The following is a 22,264-nucleotide window of genomic DNA, read 5'->3' as shown; positions in this document are numbered from 1 at the left end:
CTTGATTAAGGTACGTCAAGCAATGTCATGCCACTGGAGATATGAACGATCTTGGTTTGCAAGTGACAAAGTCATATGGTTAATGCTTTGCCATGGACTCGAGAAGTGATTGTTGACGAACTCAAAAGTATTGTAGAGGTCTGACTAGTTGCTTACCTAAATAAAGTCTTCAGGATGGATGATATAGTGGAGGGCTATCATCAAAAGTGGGTAAAACTAATCTAACTATCATTTCTGCTTAATTACATGTGTTTTTAATTTTATTTAACCGATATAATTAACAACCATGTTATTATTCACTAGTCTTTAATATTAAAATAATAATTATAAAATTACTTAAACGCAGTGTTAAAAATGAAATTACAATTTTGTTGTGAGTTTTAAATAATGGTTAATTTACATAGTTTGAAATTTATATGTAAAATACAGATTAAAAAATTGATTTGATCAGCCGCTTATCTTTAATATCAAAATTAAAAATTATAATTTTATTCAATATCAATAACTAAAACTTATTGAATAAAAACAGTGAATGTATATTGTATTTATTTGAAATGACAGGTTTATGTAACATAAAATAATGATATTGTTTAAGATGTGTAGAAAACACTAATGTGATAATTTAAACTGCAGACTTATTATCGAAGAAAACAGTTTTGAATTTAATCAAATTTACATGAATAATTCAACAAATACTAGTTTTCATATTAACCAAATTATTGTTTTAAAAAACTAAGCAAATTTATTTTTAGTCATAAACTTAAAAAATAATATTATAGCATCAAAATAATAAATACCGATTTTAAAACTTTATCCTGCCATAACAGTTCAAACATGATGTCAACTAATATCTTTTAACACTGCCATGAGGTCCTCATATTAAAACACTTTCATTAAAATAGCCAACATTGCCGCGAGGTACTCCTATTAAAAGACATTCATTAAAAAACTAGCATGTTGGGTCATCAGATTTCATGTGCAATACAAGGTAATCATCCTCAACTCTCAAGGTATTTGGTAGCAAAGCTCTACAATACGTAACCTCTACTATCATTAAAAAAAGCATAAAATTTTAACCACCCTTTCCTACGTCACTTAAATCTCCACTACATTTTATTAGCCATATCACTTAGATTTCAAATTCTTGTAATTAGAGTGGCTCAATGGGTGAGTCCATCCCTATATCAAAGACTAGAAACCTTCCTCACCTTCACCCTAAGTTGAAGTTTTCTCTTTACTCCTGTTCATACTATCATGAGTTGGTAGCCATCCAGACTGAAGATAGAAAGCATGGTAATGAACGATCTTTTAACAAAACTGAAAAATAGAAATTGATACACAAAAAAGTGATCTTTCAAGACTAGGGAGATTTTAAAGTAATGGACAGATTCAAGCTTGTTTTAAAAAATATAGCACTTCAAAGCTTTTTGAGGAAATTCCCCAGACATGTTTACATCAAAAACCATTAATTTTATTGTTTCTGCGATGAAAGAGATTTTGCAATGTGCTGGAAAAGTCTGTAATAATTGCAGTGGCTTGGTCTTACACAATAGGTGAACATCACAAAAATATCAAACACATTATTTGTGTGCAATCCACTGTGAAATGATTCCAACTACTGCTCCTGCAATAACAGCAAATACACAATTTCAAATCTGCTTCATTGGCATTTAAATCAAAGAGTTTAGACCAAATTGTGGTTGGCCAATATGGAGATACGTAATAGCTCACGTCTCAGATTTAAAGTCTTTTCAGACCACAGAAAAATACTAGAGAAATATAACTGCTAATTTCAATTCCTAGCAACTAGACAGATACTACAAACTGCAAAATCAGAACAGCATAATATGTGCATAAAATCATGATTTATCTGTTTGAATGAACCGTGATATGATCTACTTAGTGCAATCAAGAAACGCAGATTGCTGACCTCTCAAATACACAAAATTCTCAAGGACCCATTCTGAAAATATTAAAAAAAAACATAGCAAACGTACAAATTACTTCTCCAATGGCACAATCCTATAGAATACAAGTCTATCATAACTTCAAGTAGGGAAGTTTCACTAGAATCCTCCGTGATATTCACAGCCAAATATCTCTCCTTGCCCTAATTTAGGAAAAATTAATAAACAGTCATTCAATTAATCTCCAACTTTTATATTTGGATATCCATACAATATTCTAGTTCGGATTTAAAATAACTACATGAATTCATCTCATTAGATCACAACTCACCATTACTAACAAGGAATCTAAAATATTTAAAGTCAACATAGTGAACAGCCTAGTTTACTTCGCGTTTAAACAAGCATTTTGTTCTGTAATAAGTTAATAACTTACCATAAAAAAGAATATTGAATGAAAACATAGAATGAACTTGTTTACAATATTAGACTTTACACGGCTCTGCTTTCAGGAAGCTTGGGCCTTTCGGTAAGTTACGGAATATTTAAAGACAATCCGATGTAATCCATTTTATAACATCATCTTCAGTAAACTCTTGCATTTGACCACATTCTACAAATGTATTAAAATAGAAACTTGGCTTCAAGGCATGTTAAAATATTGGGCATGGAAAACACACATCCTTTACCTCCAAATAATGCATTTCTTTTTTGAAGAGCTATTAAAAATTTAAAAGCATTATATTATAGTTTCAGGAAAACACAAGAAACCAAAATGGAAGACTGGGGTGTAAAAGTTAGCAATTGTCTGGTGTAAAAGTTTAAACATTGTCTGTCCAATTTCCAAATGAATGTAGCTCTCAATTTCTCGACAATACCATACCTTTCAATTTCTCGACAAGACCATACCATCAGATGGCATATTTATCAATCAAATATTCAACAGTATTTTCAAAATGAAACTTTGGACGTGCCCACAGCTGCATTCCATAGGGACATGTCCCTGGCCCTCAAGCCACCATCTCCATCCCTCATGGCATTTCTTAAATAGAAGGATGGCAGAGGTCGTCCCCTGGCTGCACCAAAAACCTTAACCCCAAGAGATCTTGAAAACAGAATCATTGAAGAGGAAATGTCCCTCAACCATCCTAGGGACAACCAGACATCCTTGTAATGTCACCTTTTTTAGACAAAATTAGTTTGTGGACAATTAGCCTAATTGTTGAGCAAGGGAGAAGTCCAAAGTTCTTGGAGAGCACAAGGTTAGTTTAAAAGAGGTGTTGTTCATGGCAATAAGTTCAGTTGGTCTTGGTGAAAGCTCTCCAAACTTCTTGGGATAAACATGCTATTTTTAACAACCTAGTTGCTTCAATTCATCGTTGGAAGACTTCAGAAACTCATTGATATGGTCAAAATTTCATGAGTCATTCTGGTATTTTTGTAACTTGGGTAATTTATTTAATTATTAAATAATTAATACTCAAGTTGTCTAAAGGTGAAAATATTAAAAAGGGCAACTTAGTGTAATTATTTAAATAAAAATGTGTTTTAAGTGTGCCTCAAGAGGGAATGCCTAGCCAAAGATGTCTTTTTACACATGATGAATCATTATTATTTTCAAAAAAGAGTTTTGTGGAGGAAAAAGGGAATTGCTATATTTTTATTATTATCATATTTCTTCGGAATGTTATAAAAAAAAGTTGAGAGCTCATTTGGAGGGTAAGAAATGAATTGTGTAATGTCCCTTCTTAATTATAGAATACAGATATGATTGCTTTATTGAGATCATAGGAAAAACAATCAGAAAATAACTAAATCCATGTTTGCATAACGGTAAAGAAATTGATTGAAAACAATAAATTCATATTTACTTTATTGCACAGCGGAATTTGACGTAGATATTTGTAATGTTCCTTATTATTAGACCAATTATAGTTGCCTGGAATAGAAACCGGAATTAAGTAAATCAGTAATAGATAATTCAGAAATAAATCAGAAACACTGGTGAATGATCAGCAAAAGATTCATATACATGTTTTATCATAATAGTTTATTTTGGGTGTTGTCAAACAGTAAACTGATTCTTTTTTAATATTATTTGTTCCAGAAACATTGTACAGTTAGATTTCTTAATTAGTACTTCACCTTTCCTAGAGAGACAGAGGATGGTAAGGTGGGTTCATCATTGCCAGACCCAAGCCCAGGAGCAGTCACTTGCCCTCCTGGCCTACTGGTTCATCCTCACACAGTAGGTGGAATACTTGGGTGGGCAAATCGACCCCCCTACAGATCCCTTCTCCCTGGGAAGGCAGACATATCAATTCAGACTTGTTAAATATGACTGTATGAAGTTGTTTTTAGTTCATTACTTCACATTAAATTATTTATTATGTTATTATAAAATTGCAGAAAATAATTCTTCTAATTCAAGCAGGTTTGAGGGATATCCTCCATAAAACTGAGACGACTGTAATGAATCCTTCTATTTACTGTAGCTATTTGCAATATATGTTTGAAGGAAATACTTCTTTTCACTGTCGATATTTGCAACATAAAAACATCTCCTAATCAACACATTATCAGGGGTGTGAATTAATGCGATTTCCTAATTAATACTAGGGATACGATTAGCATAACCAGAAGAATAGCATGTAAACATTTACAGTGCTTTAACATTATAAATACAAGTGTCGATTCATTCTGCTATCTTAATATCCTGATTAGATTCTGAGTATTAAGGCATACCTAGAATTAGCTATTGGATGTCTTTTCCCGCCTTTTCTTTTTTTCCGTAATTCTCCCCCACCCCCCAAACTTACTTTAAAGAAGTTCCATATATACCTTCCACGAACCTTTTCATGGAAGATCGTATCCTTTCAAAAAGATATGCTGATGTGTATTTATTTAATACAACAATCGTTATCGCCTTACTTTACTTATGACGTCTCTTTATTACTAGCAAAAATACGATCATTACAAAACACTGCTTTTATTTTATTGACCATCAAAACAAGTATTTATATTATCGCACCCTTTCACAAATTGCTTGGTCTTTGTGCATGACTTCGATTTAACTAATCCTTGTCTTCAAAACGATTATATTCTAAGATATGTTCGCTTGCTTATCTTCAAGTAGCTGCTTTATAATATTTCCAATAAAGTCTGATGTATAGTTTTTGACCGCCGCTGCAGATTTCTATTCCTGTACATAGTGATCCATTATGTTTTGATCATCTTAACTTTGACCATACAGAACCACGATCCATTATTTGATGTTGAACTTCCATGTAATATAATTTGTCATAATATATCTGCATACACATGAGATATGATCTGCCACTATCATTGTATTATATGGCTGTCTCTATACAGAGTATAAAAAATGTTGTCTGTAAATTTGTAATACTGTCTATATATATTACAATATGTTGTCTGGACTGGATCTATATCAGAATTGCTCTCTATATATGTATATATATATTTCAGTATAAATTTTACTGTCTGCGTATGATCAGACATGAGAATGTATATATGGTCAGATTTAGATCAATGTGAATCAAAGACTAATTCAATATGTTCTTCAATATCCATGAGAAACATATTCTTGACATCAATAACAATTTTCATCATAGGATATATATATAACGATCAAGGAGGGGACATGACAAATTGATATTTTCTTATGTGCTGAGAAAACCTGTGTTCTTCAAATTTCTTGACAATGAAAAACCATCTCAAAATTAATGGTTTTGGGGACGAAACCCCCCCTAGCTGGTTTGGGTGGTTTTAAACAGAGGTCACAGCTGTGCCTGCAAGTGAAGGATCTTCCAGGTTCTTTTCAAGATGAAGATTTTTGCTGTGTTTTGAGTTGCAAGTTTTGATATTTTTGCATAATGTTTTCAAAAGTTTTTGAAGGGTATTGAGGTGATTCAGGAGTTTCCTCTTGCTGGCCATACCTTTCATCTGGTGCAAGCCGTACCTCCTGATCATGTTAAAAATTTCCTATATCTACACTTGATGTCACTTTTGGAAGTAAAGTAATTGTTTTTTTCTACAGGCCACACACTTTTTGGAGGAATTGAATGCTGTTTGGGTCTGGTCTTTACCTCCCACATCTCTGCCGACCCTATATGCAGTGGAGAAGTCAACTTTAAACAAGTTTATGGGGGTTTTTATGAGGTTCTACAGCCATTGTACGGGTACCTACACACAGTCATTTTATCAGACCTGCACATGTCTGATTATCAATAACCAGTCTGAGTTATTCTTCTTCTAATTTGTTTTGGTGAAGTTTGGGTGTGTTCTAAGGTGCTGATTCAACATGTGCTAGATTTTAAGGGTGTGTGCATGAGTTTATTGAATTCTGGTTGGTTTCCTTCATGATCAGTCCTTGTCTCATGTAATATCAGACCTGCTATGTTAAGAGTCGGTAGCAGACAAGAGTGTTTTCATACCTGCAACAGCATTACTACCTGTATTCCAGCCTTTCCTTCAATACATAGTTGGTGAGCAGCTTTTTTATTAAGCAATGTAAACAATTCTTAGATTATTTATGATCAACACTTAATAGTTCTTGTCAGCAGATATACTTCCTATATGATGCTTGAAAATGCCTTTGAGCTAACTTTGTAATACCCTGGATGGTAGTACCACCAATGGTTTCTTTCTTGCTCTTTGATTGCTTTGCTCACCCCACTGAATACATGGAATGTATTGTCTTTGCTCACTCCACTGAACAAGTGTAAGTATCGTATTTGCTCACCTCATTATATAAGAGGAAGTGTTATATTTGCTCACCACTGACTAAGTGGAAGTGACTGTAATTGTTGTAACTGCACTCACCATTTAAAAGTGGAAGTGCCTACTTATTGTTTCTCTACACTCTGTTCCACAAGCGATTAAGTGTATTTGCTTTTCAGATCATGCATATCACACTTCACTGAAGAAGTGAGATTGGCCGGCTTGTCCACTAGTGTGTTTCCTTCCAAGTTGCTGCATCTAGAGAGTGTTGTGGTCCTATACACTGTATGCTCTCACCTTGCCCAGGAACTAGGTCACCAAAAAGTGATAAGGGCATTAAATTGTATCTTAATTTCAGTTGGAAAATTTTCAAAAACAATTAGGGGTGTTTATTACAATCTCGAATGGCAAATAAAAAATTTATTTTGTTTTTTTTCAAATACTTCATCATATTATAAAAAAATTGTTTACAACGCAAACTCTCTCACTCCCTTTATACAACCGTATAAAACATACATGATTCATTGAATCATTTCATTTGCAACAGCTGTTCTTTGGTGCCTTCAGACTGCCACTACTTTCAGTTTCTCTTGCCTGGTTTTCTGTTTCAAGCAGTCCAGTTTTAGCAACTTGAGCCTTGAAGACCTACACAGTGCGCACAGCTAGAATGGACATTGCCCTACAATCTACACTGCTACAATTTCATGCATCAGCCATTAAGTTATGCTCGATTCATCATGCCTGTAACAGTCTATTTTGGTTTTACTCTTCTTTTTTTATACATAACATTTAGGGAATTCATTTATTACAATCTCGAATGGCAAATAAAAAATTTATTTTGTTTTTTTTCAAATACTTCATCATATTAAAAAAAACCGTTTAGAACGCAAACTCTCTCACGCCCTTTATACAACCGTATAAAACATACATGATTCATTGAATCATCTCATTTGCAACAGCTGTTCTTTGGTGCCTTCAGACTGCCACTACTTCCAGTTTCTCTTGCCTTGTTTTTTGTTTCGAGCAGTTCAGTTTTAGCAACTTGAGCCTTGAAGACCTACACAGTGCGCACAGCTAGAATGGACATTGCCCTACAATCTACACTGCTACAATTTCATGCATCAGCCATTAAGTTATGCTCAATTCATCATGCCTGTAACAGTCCATTTTAGTTTTACTCTTCTTTTTTTATACATGACATTTAGGGAGTTCATTTATAATTAAAAAATAATAATTTCAGTTTGCTCTAACACAAAAAGTGCAAATCCACAGCACTAGCAAGCCTCTGAAACATCTCTTTGATCTTCCATCTATGACATTAAAAATGAGAATTAGTGGTGGTGATGAGAATGAGGGTAGTGTAGATGTTGAAGGCAGAGTTGGAGATTCTCATTCCTCTAAAAATCCAAACACAAAGTGTCATTGCAACGTGTTGATGTGTTTTTCATGCACATGCGAACACAGAATAAAATACCAAGGTATCTTATCCTCTCTTGAACAAAGTTATTCGAATGCTGAAGATTTGCCTAATGATCAATCGAAACAACTCCAAGGTTCTGATATGTAGGGTCTCTACGTGTGGATAAGCTCTATTGGTTTGATGTGATCATGCTGGAATCACAAAGGGACTTACGTTTGATTGCCTAAACGCTTAATCTGCTGGAACTTGAGTCCTAACTACTCACTGGGAGATAAAGAAATATCAAACGCATAGGGTTTAGAGAATCTATTCTAGGACCTAGAATGTAAGAATATAGATGAACTAGGTGGAGCCCTACTGGGCTAGGTTTTACCATCAGACTGAACAATTCGACACCAGCTCAGTGCAATCTTCTAAGGAAATTTTGAATATGTTCAAATCATTTCCGTCAAACACTGATCACAATCCAAGTTAATGCATGAACAATGGGCGTATAACAATTTGAAATTAAGCTCTTTAAATGCCAGTTGACCACACAGGGCACACTTACAATCAGCAAGAGGCTAGTGGTATGGAGTAGGTGGATTCCACATGAGTGCATTCAACAATTTTCTCCATTCAATCTAATTATCTACCATCTAATATGAAGATTCAACAAGAAACCATGCATATTGCAAGAAAACAACACATTTCACCATATCTTCAATGAAAATGGAGTCTTTTACAACCAAGGCAACAATTTCTTGCCTTCTCTTCCTACTCTACTCTAATTGCTTATTCTACTAACTACTCACTATTGACTATTAGCTATTCTAACCACTATTGACTATTGACTATTAATCCACTATTCTAATTTCTAACAACTATTGACTATTACAAATGAAGAGCCAGAGCTTTATATAGGGAGCTCTTTACATCTCAATAGCTCTGATTAATTTACAATCAATGGCTAAGATTTTAAGATGAAGACCCTAATTAGGGTTTGTTACAACAAAACCTTTTAGCCAATGAGAAAATTACATTCAATGTTTGTGAACCAGTAGGAAACAAAGGTAGGTACATTGGAGTTTGTGTCTCCATGCGTAAGCGTGGTTCGTCGAATCTCGACATGTTGATGTGGAGCCTTCTGATTGGAGGAATAGTGACCAGGATGCCACCTTGTCCTACACTTGCTTAGTCAAGGAACGTCGTATCTCTTTTGATACTCAATGTGGTGATGATGAGAAGCTAACTTTGATTAACTCTTTTGAAACTATTTGTTTCTTCAACGTTCCCTTGCACTGACCTTGGTTGATCCTCCTCCTTCCATGATGTACTTGATGAATGATGTACCTTTCCTTGACTCTCTTGTGTTTGATGAAGCCTCCTCTTGGCGTCCTGTGATTTCCTTGAAGATAGCTCTAACACTTGAAGTCCCTTGATCTTAGTAGCACTTTGAGTCTTCGTCTACGCGCTTAAGGTGCCCTTGAGGATGATGGAGCTTCCTAATGACGTCTTGTTTGTCCATGTCCATTCTTCCTTTATCCTGGCCTTCTTGATCTGCAAAACAATCAGAAGGAGATTAAGTATACATGATATTTCTCACTTCAAACCATCAATAAGAAAATACTTAAATCAATTTTAGCTTGAAATTGGAAGGAAAGAGAATGCTTATTGTCCTTGTTCAATCTACTTATTTCCTTCCCCTTGTCATTATAGTCTTAGATTGGATCCCTCTCATGTGAAGGCATCATCACTTTTGACCCCCAAAAGGCTTAAGAGAAGGATTTCGCTTTGGACCTTGGGCAAGGTACAGACCTCAAGAGGAATTCGCTTTGGACCCTTTGAGAGGTACATGAGCAAATTAGCTTCTTTACTAGCTAAATTCACTTATTGCCTTCTTTTCATCATTTTAGCCTTAGATTCCAATTCTTTCATATGAAGATATCATCATTTTGACCCCCAGGAAGGCCTAGAAGAGATGTCGCTTGGGTACCTTTGGAAGGTACATGACCCACTAAGAAAATTCGCTCTAGACCCTTTGGAAGGGTCAGGAGCAAATTTGGCATTTTGCTCAATTCTTCCTTCATAGAACTTCATCTCTCAACCTTTTCCTCATCAAAATCAAGTTATTTGCCTTTAAAGTTGTTTAGGAATAGGTTGGTTCAAGGGTTTGAGCAAGGTACAAGGTCTCTTGAAGAAGGTCGCTCTGGACCCTTTGGAAGGGTCGAGAGCGAAATTCATCCTCTAGGCCCAATTCATACTTTATTTCACTTAACTTTGCCTTAGACTTGATTTTTCACTTCACTTCTCATCGCACTCAAGTCAATTTGCACTTTAACCTTGCTCAAAACAAGATCCTCTTGGCGAAATAAGGGGTCCCTTCAAGGATTTCGCTCATGTACCTTTGGAAGGGTCGAGGGCGAATTTCTTCTTTTTGATTCAAACACTTCATATTCCTTCAACTTTGCTCTTAAACTTAGCTTTTGGGTCCTTCTTCTACCTCGATCAAGTCCATTTGCCCTCAACCTAGCTCATGATAGGATCCATTTAATTGTTTGAGTGAGCAATTAAGGCCTTTTGAGGATTTCGCTCTTGTACCTTTGGAAGGGTCAGGAGCGAAATTCTTCCTTCCATTCAATTCGTTCACCATTGTTTATTACTTCACCTTGAACTCAAGTTTTTAATGCTTCTTCCATCATAATCAAGTGGATTAGCTTCCATTATTGCTCAAAGCGATCTCCATTCAATGCTTTTGGTGAGAAATTAGGCTTTTCTAAGGATTTCGCTCATGTACCCTTGGAAGGGTCAGGAGCGAATTTGAGGGATATAGCTTGGACCTCACTCAAACACTCAATCTTCATCCTTATCTAAGTTCCCTTGGCCTAAGATCATGCTAAGAAGTCACCTTTAGGGGTTCCCTTGCTCAAAAGATGGATTAAAGACAAGTCTTGACAATTTCGCTAATGTACCTTAGAGAGGTACAAGATACTTAGAAAGTTCGCTCATGTACCTTTGGAAGGGTCAGGAGCGAATTTTCCTTCTTGGCTCAAATTCCTCTCATTTTGATGTTCAAACTTGTTTCAACTCATTCACAAGGCTTAGATAGATCATCCTCTCCTCAATCATGACTAGGAAGCAAGGGTAGTGGTCCAAGCTAAGACCTAGAGAGTGTTTCTAGGAGAATTCGCTCCTATCCCTTTGGAAGGGTCAAGAGCGAATTTGACCTTTAAACTCAAATTCTCAATCTTTTCAAGGTTCAAGCGCATTCAGCTAGGTTTCAATTCATTCTCAAGGCATTAGCATTCCTTTCCTTTCTCACTCACGCAATGGGAACAAGGTTTGTGGTCTAAACTTAGGCATAAAAGAGGATTTTAAGGAATTCGCTCTTGTACCCTTGGAAGGGTCGAGCGAATTTGGCTTTAGGGCTCAAATTCCTCTCATTTTCCTCATTTTATCATGCTGCAATTTACTTCCAAGGCACGTACAAATCAACTTCTCTTCCAATCACGCCATAGGAACAAAGATCTCAGTCCAAGCTAGGAGCAAAAAGGTGATTCTAAGGAATTCGCTCATGTACCCTTGGAAGGGTCAGGAGCGAATTTCATGCTTGTGCTTAAATTCTCCAATTTCCTCTCAAACTCTCAAGTCTAGGGTGGCTCAAACTCATACTCAAAGGCGCGCTTAGGTTGATCTCCTTCCAATTCAAACCTTGAAAGTAAGATTTCATCCAAATTAGGAGAGCAAAAGGAGCCTAGGAAGATTTTGTTCCTGTACCTCTGGAAGGGTCAGGAACGAAATTCACAATCTAGCTCAAATTTTCCCTTTACTCCAAGTTTTTACACTCAAGCTTCATGTTCTTTGCTCCTCGAAGGGTAAATGTGTGGAATTGGTATCAAACAAGGCTCTAGGATGAAGTCTCCTATCCAAATGAGGGCAAAAATTCTCTACCAAGAAAGTCACTCCTGTACCTTTGGATGGTACCAAAGCGAACTTGGTTAACCTCTAAGTTCCTTATTGGCAATCATTCAAACATATTTCAAAAGCATGCTTAGGTCAACTTCGCCTGGGTCGGGGGCTTGAAGCAAGAATTTAGGCCTAATTCAAAGATAATGGATAGGGCTCTAAAGGATTTGCTTCATCTGCCTCCATCCGTCGTAGTTGCACTTGATCCTTGCTTTACTCATGACCAACTTAGACCCAAAAAGGGGGCTCTTGACAACAACTTTCATCTTTATTCATATCCTTGGCTGACTCTAACTCAAACTTCCAAGACCACGCTAAGATTTAAATTCAGGTTCTATACATAATGCAAAGACTCCCAAACTCAATCAAGGCATAACCCCAAAACTAGAGCAAGGCCTGAACTAGAGAAGGCTTTCAAAGAGACCCTGACCTGGACCACCTACTGATTCATCTCAACTCAAGGAGACCATTCAATCCCAATGAGCTCTCTGGCAACTCCCCAATGCAAAGATTAGAAGCACAAACCCAAAAAACTAAGCCAAGAAAACTAACCCAAGAAAGCAAAAAGTAGGGGTCCCCATTTGCAATGGGGCGATGTGTGAATACGTCACAACACAACGCCAAAAGATGGTTTTCATGCCCTTCATCTCTTTAGAAGTTTGCAAAAGACACTTTCAACTCTATGTTACCGAGTTCGCCACTTTTGGTCCACGCACCCAAACCGAGTTCGCTTGGGTTCGAGTTCGCCCTAGGTACATACCCACGCGTTTGGGTTCGCCAGGTACGAACCCAAGTGTATCCAAAGGTGATGAGCACCAAATCATAACAAAAAAAGACATTTTTCTTGGCCAAAAACCCTTTGCTGCAATTTATCACCAATTTAAGCAATAATAAGGGTAAAATGCAGTGGGCAGCAAGCATTGGTTGTGTCATGTTTGCAAAACTGACTTTATAGGAGCTATAGTATGGTCAGAAACCATTTATTGGGAGAGTGGACTAGGGATAATGTTTGTGGAGATATATTGTTGGAACAATAGGTTGAAATGTTAAAAGTTAGTGAGAGAGAGAGACAAAAAATATAGCACTGCTAAGAAACATCCAACACACCATTGTCATTTATTGACAAGTATTCTAACATATCAAATTGGAAAAGGTTATGATAAAGGGAAGAGGAAAGCCACTTCTATTGCAAGCGAGAAATATTACAGTGGTAGGGGTTGTTGAATTTGCAAAAATCTGGGTGGACCGATCACTTGGCAAGGTCTTCTTATTTTAAAGAGATTTTTGAAAGATGCAATGGCAATTGGAACCTCTTATGTTCCCCCCAAGACAACACATATTGTTTATATCCCTCCTTGACAAATAATATCCAAATGAGCATATTAATGGAAGAAATGAGACAATCATGTATTAGAAGTGGTTATATTGCCATGGATGGGTGGACTGATATTCCACATTGGCCACTCGATAATATTTTTGTTACATACATGTCTTGCTAGTCCATACTTTCTTAAAATTATTGATTGCTCTAGAAAATGTAAGGATTTTGATTATCAACTTAGCCTTTTGAAGGAGGCCATAGAGAAGGTTGAGCCTTCTAAAGTTCTGCAAGTTGTGACAAATTCGATTCATGTTTGTAAATTAGCTAGTTTGATAGTTGAAAACACTCACAAACATATTTTTTGGACTACATGCTATGTACATACCTTGAAAGACATCATAGAAATAGATTGGATGAAGACAGCAATGGCCGAAGCTAGAGATATACAAATGTTTGTATGTAAGCAAAAAGCTTCACTTGCATTATGCTGAATCTTTTTCGAAGGAGAAAATCCACAACCAAATTGAGACTAGATATGCTAGCTATTTTGTTTTGCAAGATAGGAAATTGGAGGTACAAGATGTTCTACAAACAGTGGTAGTTTGCTGACAGTGGGAAAAACGGGCTAAGTGATAGACAAAGGAAGAAAAGAAGGTAAGACAAAGGGTGCTTGATGACACTTGGTGGTCCAATATTAATTAAGAAATTTTGATTTAATACATTTGTACTTTGTTTTTATTATTAATTTAAGTTCTTAACATTGTTAATGTCTTTTAATTTTTTTAATGTTGCTTGCAGATATGTTTGCTCTATTTTATCATCTGTTGTGGGGGTAATCACAGATGTGGATACACTCTCCTAGCCTTTCAGAGAGACCAAGTGGCTTGGGCAGCAGAAAGACTAATTACATATGCAAGTTCATCCAAGGATGGGAGATCCTACCATGTTGACATTCAGTCCATCTTAGATTATCATAGCTAAGTGATAGCGGAATCCCTCCTGGTTTACTACCGAATACGGGCTGAGGAAGGAGCAAAAACCCATCATCACTACGCCTTATCGGCACCCGAGGAGATACAAGGAAGAGATTGAGAAGTCAATTAAGGAGGTAATGGACATGGGGCTATGACCTAGTTTTGGCCCATTTACTTCATCCGTATCATTGGTGAAAAAAAAAGGTGGGACCATGAGGATGTGCATCAATTATCGAGCCTAAAAAAAAAACAATAAAAAATTGCTACTATGATGAACCCTTGCTGGTTCAATTCTTCAACCTGCTGTAATTTATTGTTCTTTTCATATTTTTGATTATTAGAGATGGTCTTTCAGAAATAGACAGAAGTGGCAGAAAGGGATTCTTTAATTTTCAACACATATTGACAGAATACATGAAATTAATCAGCTGAAACAACAAATTGGAGAATTTAGAAGCATACCCACAGGTCCTTAGCCAATTTATTGAATAAAAAAGATTCAATCAGCAACTTACAAAGTTCTGATTTTTTATTCAGGAAACAATTCAGAATTGCTCTTATTAAGAAACTAGACACCCAAATAGCATGAAAGATGGCGCCAAAATGAGCAAATTGTGAGTCTTGGGAAAGAGACGCCCAACTCACAAAGAAACAGCAACAACAAAGAATTAAATCCTATCACCGATCTGCCTGAAGAAGTCAAATCTGCCTGCAATAATCACCGATTTGACTTCTGAATGAAGCCAACCACAGCTGCAACACTTCAACTGATCTTTCACAGTCTCACCATTACCATGCACTAAAGAATGGGCGTTCTCCAATGAAGAATCCAGTCTGAAACCCTCAAGCTCCAAAACCCAGTGAGGAATGAGATATCAAGTATTCAACAATTAATGAAATTGATTTCTCAAAAGAGGCAGCTTTATGCAAAAACCCACAATTTGCAATTAGGGTTGCTTTTAGGGTTATAAAAATCTAATAAGTGTTAAAACACTTTTCAATATGGGCGCCCAACTATAGAGAAAATAAATAAGCCACTTAAATAAATTTAAGTGAAATATTTTATTAAAAAGTCAATGTGACTTTATAATAAACGTCATTAATTAAATATAACCTGTAATTCACTGAAAAATTAATATCTCCCTCAATATGACTCCAAAAGATGAACCGTCAAAAGCTGGAGATAAAGCTCACAAAACCCACATGACCAGGGGCCTGTCTAAAAATAGCCAACTTCCCATCTATAAATAGCAAATCCCTCAAACGAATTCAGAAACTACTCAAACGAAACCTGAACTGGACCCAACACTGAACTGAAGAACATCATCCTCCATCCACTGTCTCCATGACCCTCTATCCATACCCTTTTAGCCTACGAGGGTCCAGGAAATAAGCTAACTCATCAATTCTAAAGCCCTGACTAGGATGGGGACATCACAGCTACCCCATACCTTGGATCAATGAATCGATATATGAGCTTCATGGTGTGGTGTATTTTTCCAAAATTGACTTACAATCAAGGTATAATCAGATAAGGGTTTGAGATGAGAACATGCATAAGACAGCCTTTAGATGTCACTATGGGCACTAAGAGTTCTTGGTCATGCCATTTGGGTTGACCAATGCACCCACCACTTCTCAATCCTGCATGAATCAAGTATTCATTTTACAATTGAAGAAATATGTGCTAGTTTTCTTTGATGACATTTTGATTTATAGTTAGACATGGGAAAATTATTTGAAGCATGTAGATGACATGCTTGGCATAATTGAGCAGCATTCATTCTAGACAGCAAAAATGGGTAAGTAAACTACAAGGATATGATTTTGACATTGAGTATGTCAAGGAAAAGAATAATGTGGTGGCTGATGCACCTCTCTAGGAAACCCTATTTCTGCTCTATGAGTGATATATCTATTGATTGGAAGGCTTCCATAATAGTTGAATATGTTAGGAACAAGTTGCTATTGATTTCGGATGGAAAGTTGCAAGCTGACAGATTCAAAGTGGTTGATGAGCTCATCCTCCACAAAGATCAAGTGTATCTTGTACCGAAATCTAAGACGAAGGAAAGAATTTTGAGGGCATGTTATGAGACACCACTTATTGGTCATCCAAGCTAAATACAAGACATGCAAGCGAGTAAGGGAGCATTTTTCTTTGAAAGGGCTCAAAAACAATGTGTTGAAGTATGTTTGGAAGTGTTTGGTTTGCCAACAAAACAAAACAAAGCATGCATTTCTAGTTGGTTTGTTGCAGCCCCTGCCCATTCCAAATCGGAAATGGAAGAATATCTCCATGGATTCATCACAAGGCTTCCAAAAGTGTAATGTAAGTATTGTATCTATGTGATTATAGATAGGCTCACTAAATATGCTCACTTTCATGCTATATCTTCTGAGTACAAGGCCCCACAAGTTTTAAATCTGTTCTTTAGAGAGATTTGTAGACTTTATTGAGCTGCCAAGGAACATTGAAAGTGACAAGAACGGTAGATTTATCAGCTTATTTTGGCAAGAGCTCTTTTGTTTGACAGGCACAAAGTTGACCCCAAGCACTACTTATCATCCTCAAACCAAAAGGCAAATGAAAATTGTAAATAAGTGGATAAAAGTCTACTTGGGAAATTATGTTACAAGGCAGAAAATAGCATGGGTCAAGTGGCTGCACCTTGAGGAGTATTGCTCCAGTTCTACTCATCACATGTCTATAGGTATGACTCATTTCAAGCCACTTTATAGTTTTGATGCTATTTCATTCGTAGACTTGATTCTTTTGAATAGTAGAGTACCAGGGGCTAAAGACTTGATTCGACAAAGCTTGGATATTGTGGAAGCACTCAAAGAAAACCTATAGCAGTCCCAAAACTAGCAAAAGTTGTATGTTGATCATCATATGAATTGAAAGGGCTTCTGAAGAAGAAGAAGAAGAAAAAATTTAACGTCCACGAGGCTAACTACAGCCCTCTAAATAATCTTCACTCAAGGGAAGTGATGCTTAGAAGCTGAAGCCCTGATTTTATGGACCCTATAAAATCATAGAGGATTGGTGAGATTGTCTATGAGCTGGAACTTCTTGAGAAGAGCAGAATTCACAATATTCTTCATGTTTCATGTTGAAAAAATTCATTGGACAGAAGGTCATTCCTTCATTAGAGCTAACCCCACTTGATGATGAAGAAAAGTTGATTGTGGAGCCCGAAGACATCATTGATATGCGGGAAAAGAAGTTGAGGAACAAGATCATTCCAAAATATTTGGTGAAATGGAAGAATCTTCCACTTAAGGACACCACATGAGAAGTGGAGATCTTTAAGCACCCGAGTTTGATATTGCTTGACAAGCAATCTTGGGGAAGGACTGTCATGTCCCACTACTAAGGCTGACTCCAACATTTTCTTTATAAGGATGTTTTAAAACATCGCTTGCAATATTTAAACAAATAAAACAAAATATTTGAAATTCATTTTGTACACCTAATTTGGGTCGACCCATATTTTAGGAAAATAAACATATTAATCTCTTGTTGCTGTCGACCTATTTGGGGCCCTCATGCCATTTTGCAAGTAGGTATAAAAATATTTTCAGAAGCTGGGTGCAATTATCTGAAAGTTTAATGGTAATTTGGGAGATTTTCCAAATAGAAGAGCTGGGAGGAAACTCTCAGCCATCCTGCAAGATTAGGATGCAAACCCTAACCCTGCTTCATCAATTTTCCTATCATTATTTGCAATCTTAATCCTTCTTTCAGTGATTAACACAGACCAGCATTGTTCACAGGAAGCCGCCATTCAAGAGGGCTGCACCTGGGCAATAACTGGACACTGAATCATGCCACTCCAATCACCTGTGCACTTCCAGTTGTGTTGCAAGTCATCAAACAGGAGTGCTGGGTGTGTGTTAGGGTCTGTAGCAGGCAGAGACAATGGAGCAACAAAGGCAACATCACTTTAGCACACCCTATCCATGCTAGGGTTTGGTGTTTTCAAACAGTTGGCATTTTTAGGGGACCTGCAGCAAGCTGCACCAGGCATTGGGCAATCTTTAACCCTATGGTAGTCTGCCATGACACCTGGGCATATAAGGTGACAAGTCTGAAAGGTGCACTAAACTTGAAGACTATTCACTGCAACCAAGATTGGAGGCAGTAGGGAGCTGTTCTCTGAGAGTCTCATGCCTCAAATCTGCAGATCCACTTAATGGAGGGGTTCATCTCTTCATATATTAGAGTTGCTGTAAGATTTATATCAATTTCAAATCTCATTGTTGTTCTTGTAAGTTGGGTGTGTAATATTCTAAGAGTAACCACTGTAAGCCTCGACATTTCTTGAATAAAATACTGCTGTGTTAAGTCTGCTAAGTAAGATCTTGTGTTTTGTTGGGATCTCTGATCTAAACTGGATGTCAATGAGTTTCAAATACTGAGTTGTTAAAGTATCAATATTATTGGCAAGTTGTATTCCCAGAACTTCCCGTGTTTTATTGTTATTTCTGCAGTAATATCCAGCTAACCCTAGGTCTCAGGAAGAGGGATATTTCACTTTCAAAAACTACTAGCGATTCAAGCTCAAATGCCAGGAATTGGTGAAACCAGAAATCCAGACCATAAATAAGTGGAAGTAAAAAAAATTTCTTCTAACAAAACACACCAGCAACTGATTCCAAAGGAGATTAAGAAAGGCGACTTTCAGAAGTTAACAGATCAGGCACAGAGGATCATGCTTACAGTCAATCTGGATTTCCGATTGGATAGAATATTAACTTGGCCTCAAAATTCCATAAGAAGATTCAAATACTACTCATAGCTCAATCTCAAACACCGGGAACAGGTGAAACCACATGAATTCAAGGTGATGAAGACACCACCAAAAATCAAGACATATATAAGTCAAAACAAAAAAAAATAGTGCAAACAAAACACAATGGTGATTGATTCCAAACAAGAAAAAAAAAAGAGTTCCGGATGAAAGAGGATCAAGCAAAGACAATCATGCCTATGGTCAATGTGCATTTCCAATGAGATGTTATATCAAATAGACTCAAAATTACCAAAGAAGATCCAAACATATGTTGAGAAGTTTAATACTTTTTCAGTTTTTTGTATATTGGTAAGATAGGCCACTCAAGTCCAACTCTAAAAGTAACACTTTGTTGGCACATTATCACAGGGAGCATAAGCCTGCAGGATATCTAACCCTGTGTGAGTAAGAGCTCCTCAGCACTATTATGACATAGCCATACCAAGAAACCATGTGTTCTTTTAGTACCCCAAATAGCGAACGGTTAAACTAAAGATTAATAGTTTGAAACTTCCAACTATTTTTGGTGGTTTGAGTTTCTTGCCTTGGATGAAGCAAGGATTCTAGCAATTAAAACTTCCCTTGAGTTGAATCAGCCCAATCACCTGAAAATACAATATTATTACAATATACACATCAGTGACTAACAGTTCAATTTAAAAATTTAAATCATGCTCACGAAGAACATGGGATATCAATATGTAGACATCATTAACGGTATAGATATGTAATTTCCATTTAAGGTGCAGAGATGAGGACCATTTCTAATTAGAGTATGGGGCACAGACAAAATTTTGAAATAGGGTAGTGTGTAGCGTGGGGGGCAGCATTTTGAAATAGGGTACAAGTATCAGGGCATCATTTTGAAATAGGTTACAAGGATGGGCACCAATTGAAATAAGGTACAAGGACGTGAGCGCCATCTGAAATAAGGTACAGAGATGGAAGTGCTATTCAAAATAGGGTATGTGAGCATATGAATAACAGAACAGCTGTGATTCATTTAAACATAGTTGCCCATAGATGTGTGCATGAGAACAGAGACGAGGTCACATCCTTGAACGGTATTTACCTAGTCAATACAAAACAAAATAATCAGAAATATTCTTTTACAAAATTTACCAAGTTATGTTCTAGTGGTAAGACAATGCAATCACCATGATAACAACATGGTTCAAATCCTAACTTGACTCAGTCTCGCAAGAATTGGGAGAAAGTCCCAAGTATATTCTAAGTTTGATAGCGAATTCATGGTGTGGGCTGATATGAATATTTACCAATGGTCCAATTACCCAGAATTATTGAAGAAACAAATTTATCTAACCAAAATAATTTTTTTATTGTCACCAACGAGGCCGTTGTGTAACGGTACGGAGTGATGCTCCCAAGAGCGTGATACAGATTCAATTGCCCACCACAATAACCAAACAAGATTCTGGTGTAAAGGGGTTCACCCCGCAGCGTGACGGTAAAAGTCACGAGCCCCGGTAAGGGGAGGTCATCAGTTCGAAACTTCTGCAGGTTTTCACAAGGGTGGCGGACGGTGGGTGACAGTTTGTACTCCCCGCACAGGAGCACATGGGCACGCCACTTGCCCTGATAGGCCAGCAGAGTGATCAGGTAGCCATCTATGCGGAGAGATAAGGTGTTGCGGTGGAGCGATAAGGAGCTGGCGGTGGAGCGATAAGGAGTTGGCTTTGGAGAGATAAGGAGCGGGAGATATAAGGCGATTGGAGAGATAAGGAGCAGGAGGCATAAGGAGTCTTGTGGAGAGATAAGGAGAAGGGAGATATAAGGAGATTTCTGGTGTGATGGTTCTCGATATGCTACATGCGACCCTACTGGTTCAAAGCTCCAGTCAAAAGCGACTATATTGTAGGGGCGAGACCCCATATTGTCTTGAGTAAAATGGCATGCTGCAGAGCAGCTGAAATTGTAATACCTGTTACCGATCAAAAAAAAAGATTCTGGTGTAAAGGGTAAATTTGAGTGGGACTTTATTTTTATAAATCTTTAAAATGCAGTCTGATCTCACTCCCACATCGTGCTAAAGAATGCATAATTCACCAAAGAGTTAACCACATAAAAATAAAAAATAAAATAAAACAAAACGTTCTCCTGTCTATATAAGTTTATAACGTAAGCAAGATGCCACTAAAAAGTGACCAAAACCCTGACAATATTTTCCCAACGCCACTGATTTTTTTATCCGATCAAATAAATAATCTAGTCATCATTATTAGGGCACCCAAACACTGTGCTTGAAAGGATTCAAACTAGAAAATAGAATAAAAATTAGAAATCTAAAAAATATAGTTTGAATTAAGATACCTAATTTCCCATAGGGGAATGCAATGCCGCAGCTTGCTCGAGCAGGCGCTTGTCTCTCCTCTCCATGGATACATCAAATCTATCGTTTCTTACATGCTTCGGCTGAAACAACCATAATTGAACTCAATTTACTTAATCAACAGAATTGGAGACAAAAAGTGGGGGTTTCTGTGAAGTGGAAATACATTACCCTGCCATAGGCAGCTTTGTGAATGAAATATTGACTGGTACCCATGAGAGACAGCATGCCTGCGATGATGCCCAGCGGCAGCATTGCCTCCGCCCATCGGAAATTCATCTTCGATGCTTCCTCCGTGCCTTCAACTTCTGCTTGTTCTATGACTAACCCTTCTCTGTATGTCTACCCTACCTATGCATCCTTTTGCATTAAAGCCTTTTTAAAAGGATTTTAACGATTGCACTTTTCCCCTTTCATTTGGACTCACTTAACTCGGTTATTTTTTTATGCTGTAATAATCGTACAAATGATTTTGCACGATACGTGGCATATAATGTGAATTTTTATGTGTTTCTTGTCTAAGGGAAGGAGCCATTCATGTTTCATTGGAATATTTTAATTAAAAGTCTATTAAAAAGCTATTTATTAGATCAATAGTTTTCCACTTGTGTATCAAATAGGTAGTTGAAAAAAGTTAGTTATTGTAACTTTATTGGTACTTATAGCATAAGAATATTAGGTTAGTTGTCTATAAGTATTGGATTAGTTGTACAAATTTTGTGATGGTCAAACTAAAGAGTAAATGAGGCAATAGAGAATATGTATTAGACATCACCTCGAAATAATCACTTTTTGACCCTTGAATTCA

At 36.8% G+C, this 22,264-nt stretch overlaps 1 protein-coding gene across 2 annotated transcripts; it reads right to left on the bottom strand.

Annotated features, from left to right (window-relative positions):
• Positions 1–848: 848 nt before the first annotated feature.
• Positions 849–21,853, bottom strand: LOC131062328 (NADH dehydrogenase [ubiquinone] 1 alpha subcomplex subunit 1). Of its 2 annotated transcripts, none has more exons than XM_057995967.2 (3): positions 21,628–21,853; positions 21,438–21,539; positions 849–1,317 (listed from the first exon to the last, which is right to left on the bottom strand). In XM_057995967.2, exons 1-2 carry the CDS (start codon positions 21,733–21,735, stop codon positions 21,438–21,440), a joined length of 210 nt encoding a protein of 69 aa, XP_057851950.1. In that variant the 5' UTR covers positions 21,736–21,853; the 3' UTR covers positions 849–1,317. The 2 variants fall into 2 exon arrangements, with proteins under 2 accessions (XP_057851950.1, XP_057851949.1); XM_057995966.2 differs by having other exon boundaries at positions 849–1,624; positions 21,628–21,850.
• Positions 21,854–22,264: the final 411 nt, after the last annotated feature.

Source organism: Cryptomeria japonica, chromosome 5 (genome assembly GCF_030272615.1).
Source record: "Cryptomeria japonica chromosome 5, Sugi_1.0, whole genome shotgun sequence".
Lineage (NCBI taxonomy): Eukaryota > Viridiplantae > Streptophyta > Pinopsida > Cupressales > Cupressaceae > Cryptomeria > Cryptomeria japonica.
Note: the sequence above shows the minus strand (reverse complement) of the source record. Positions and strands in the feature narration are given on the sequence as shown.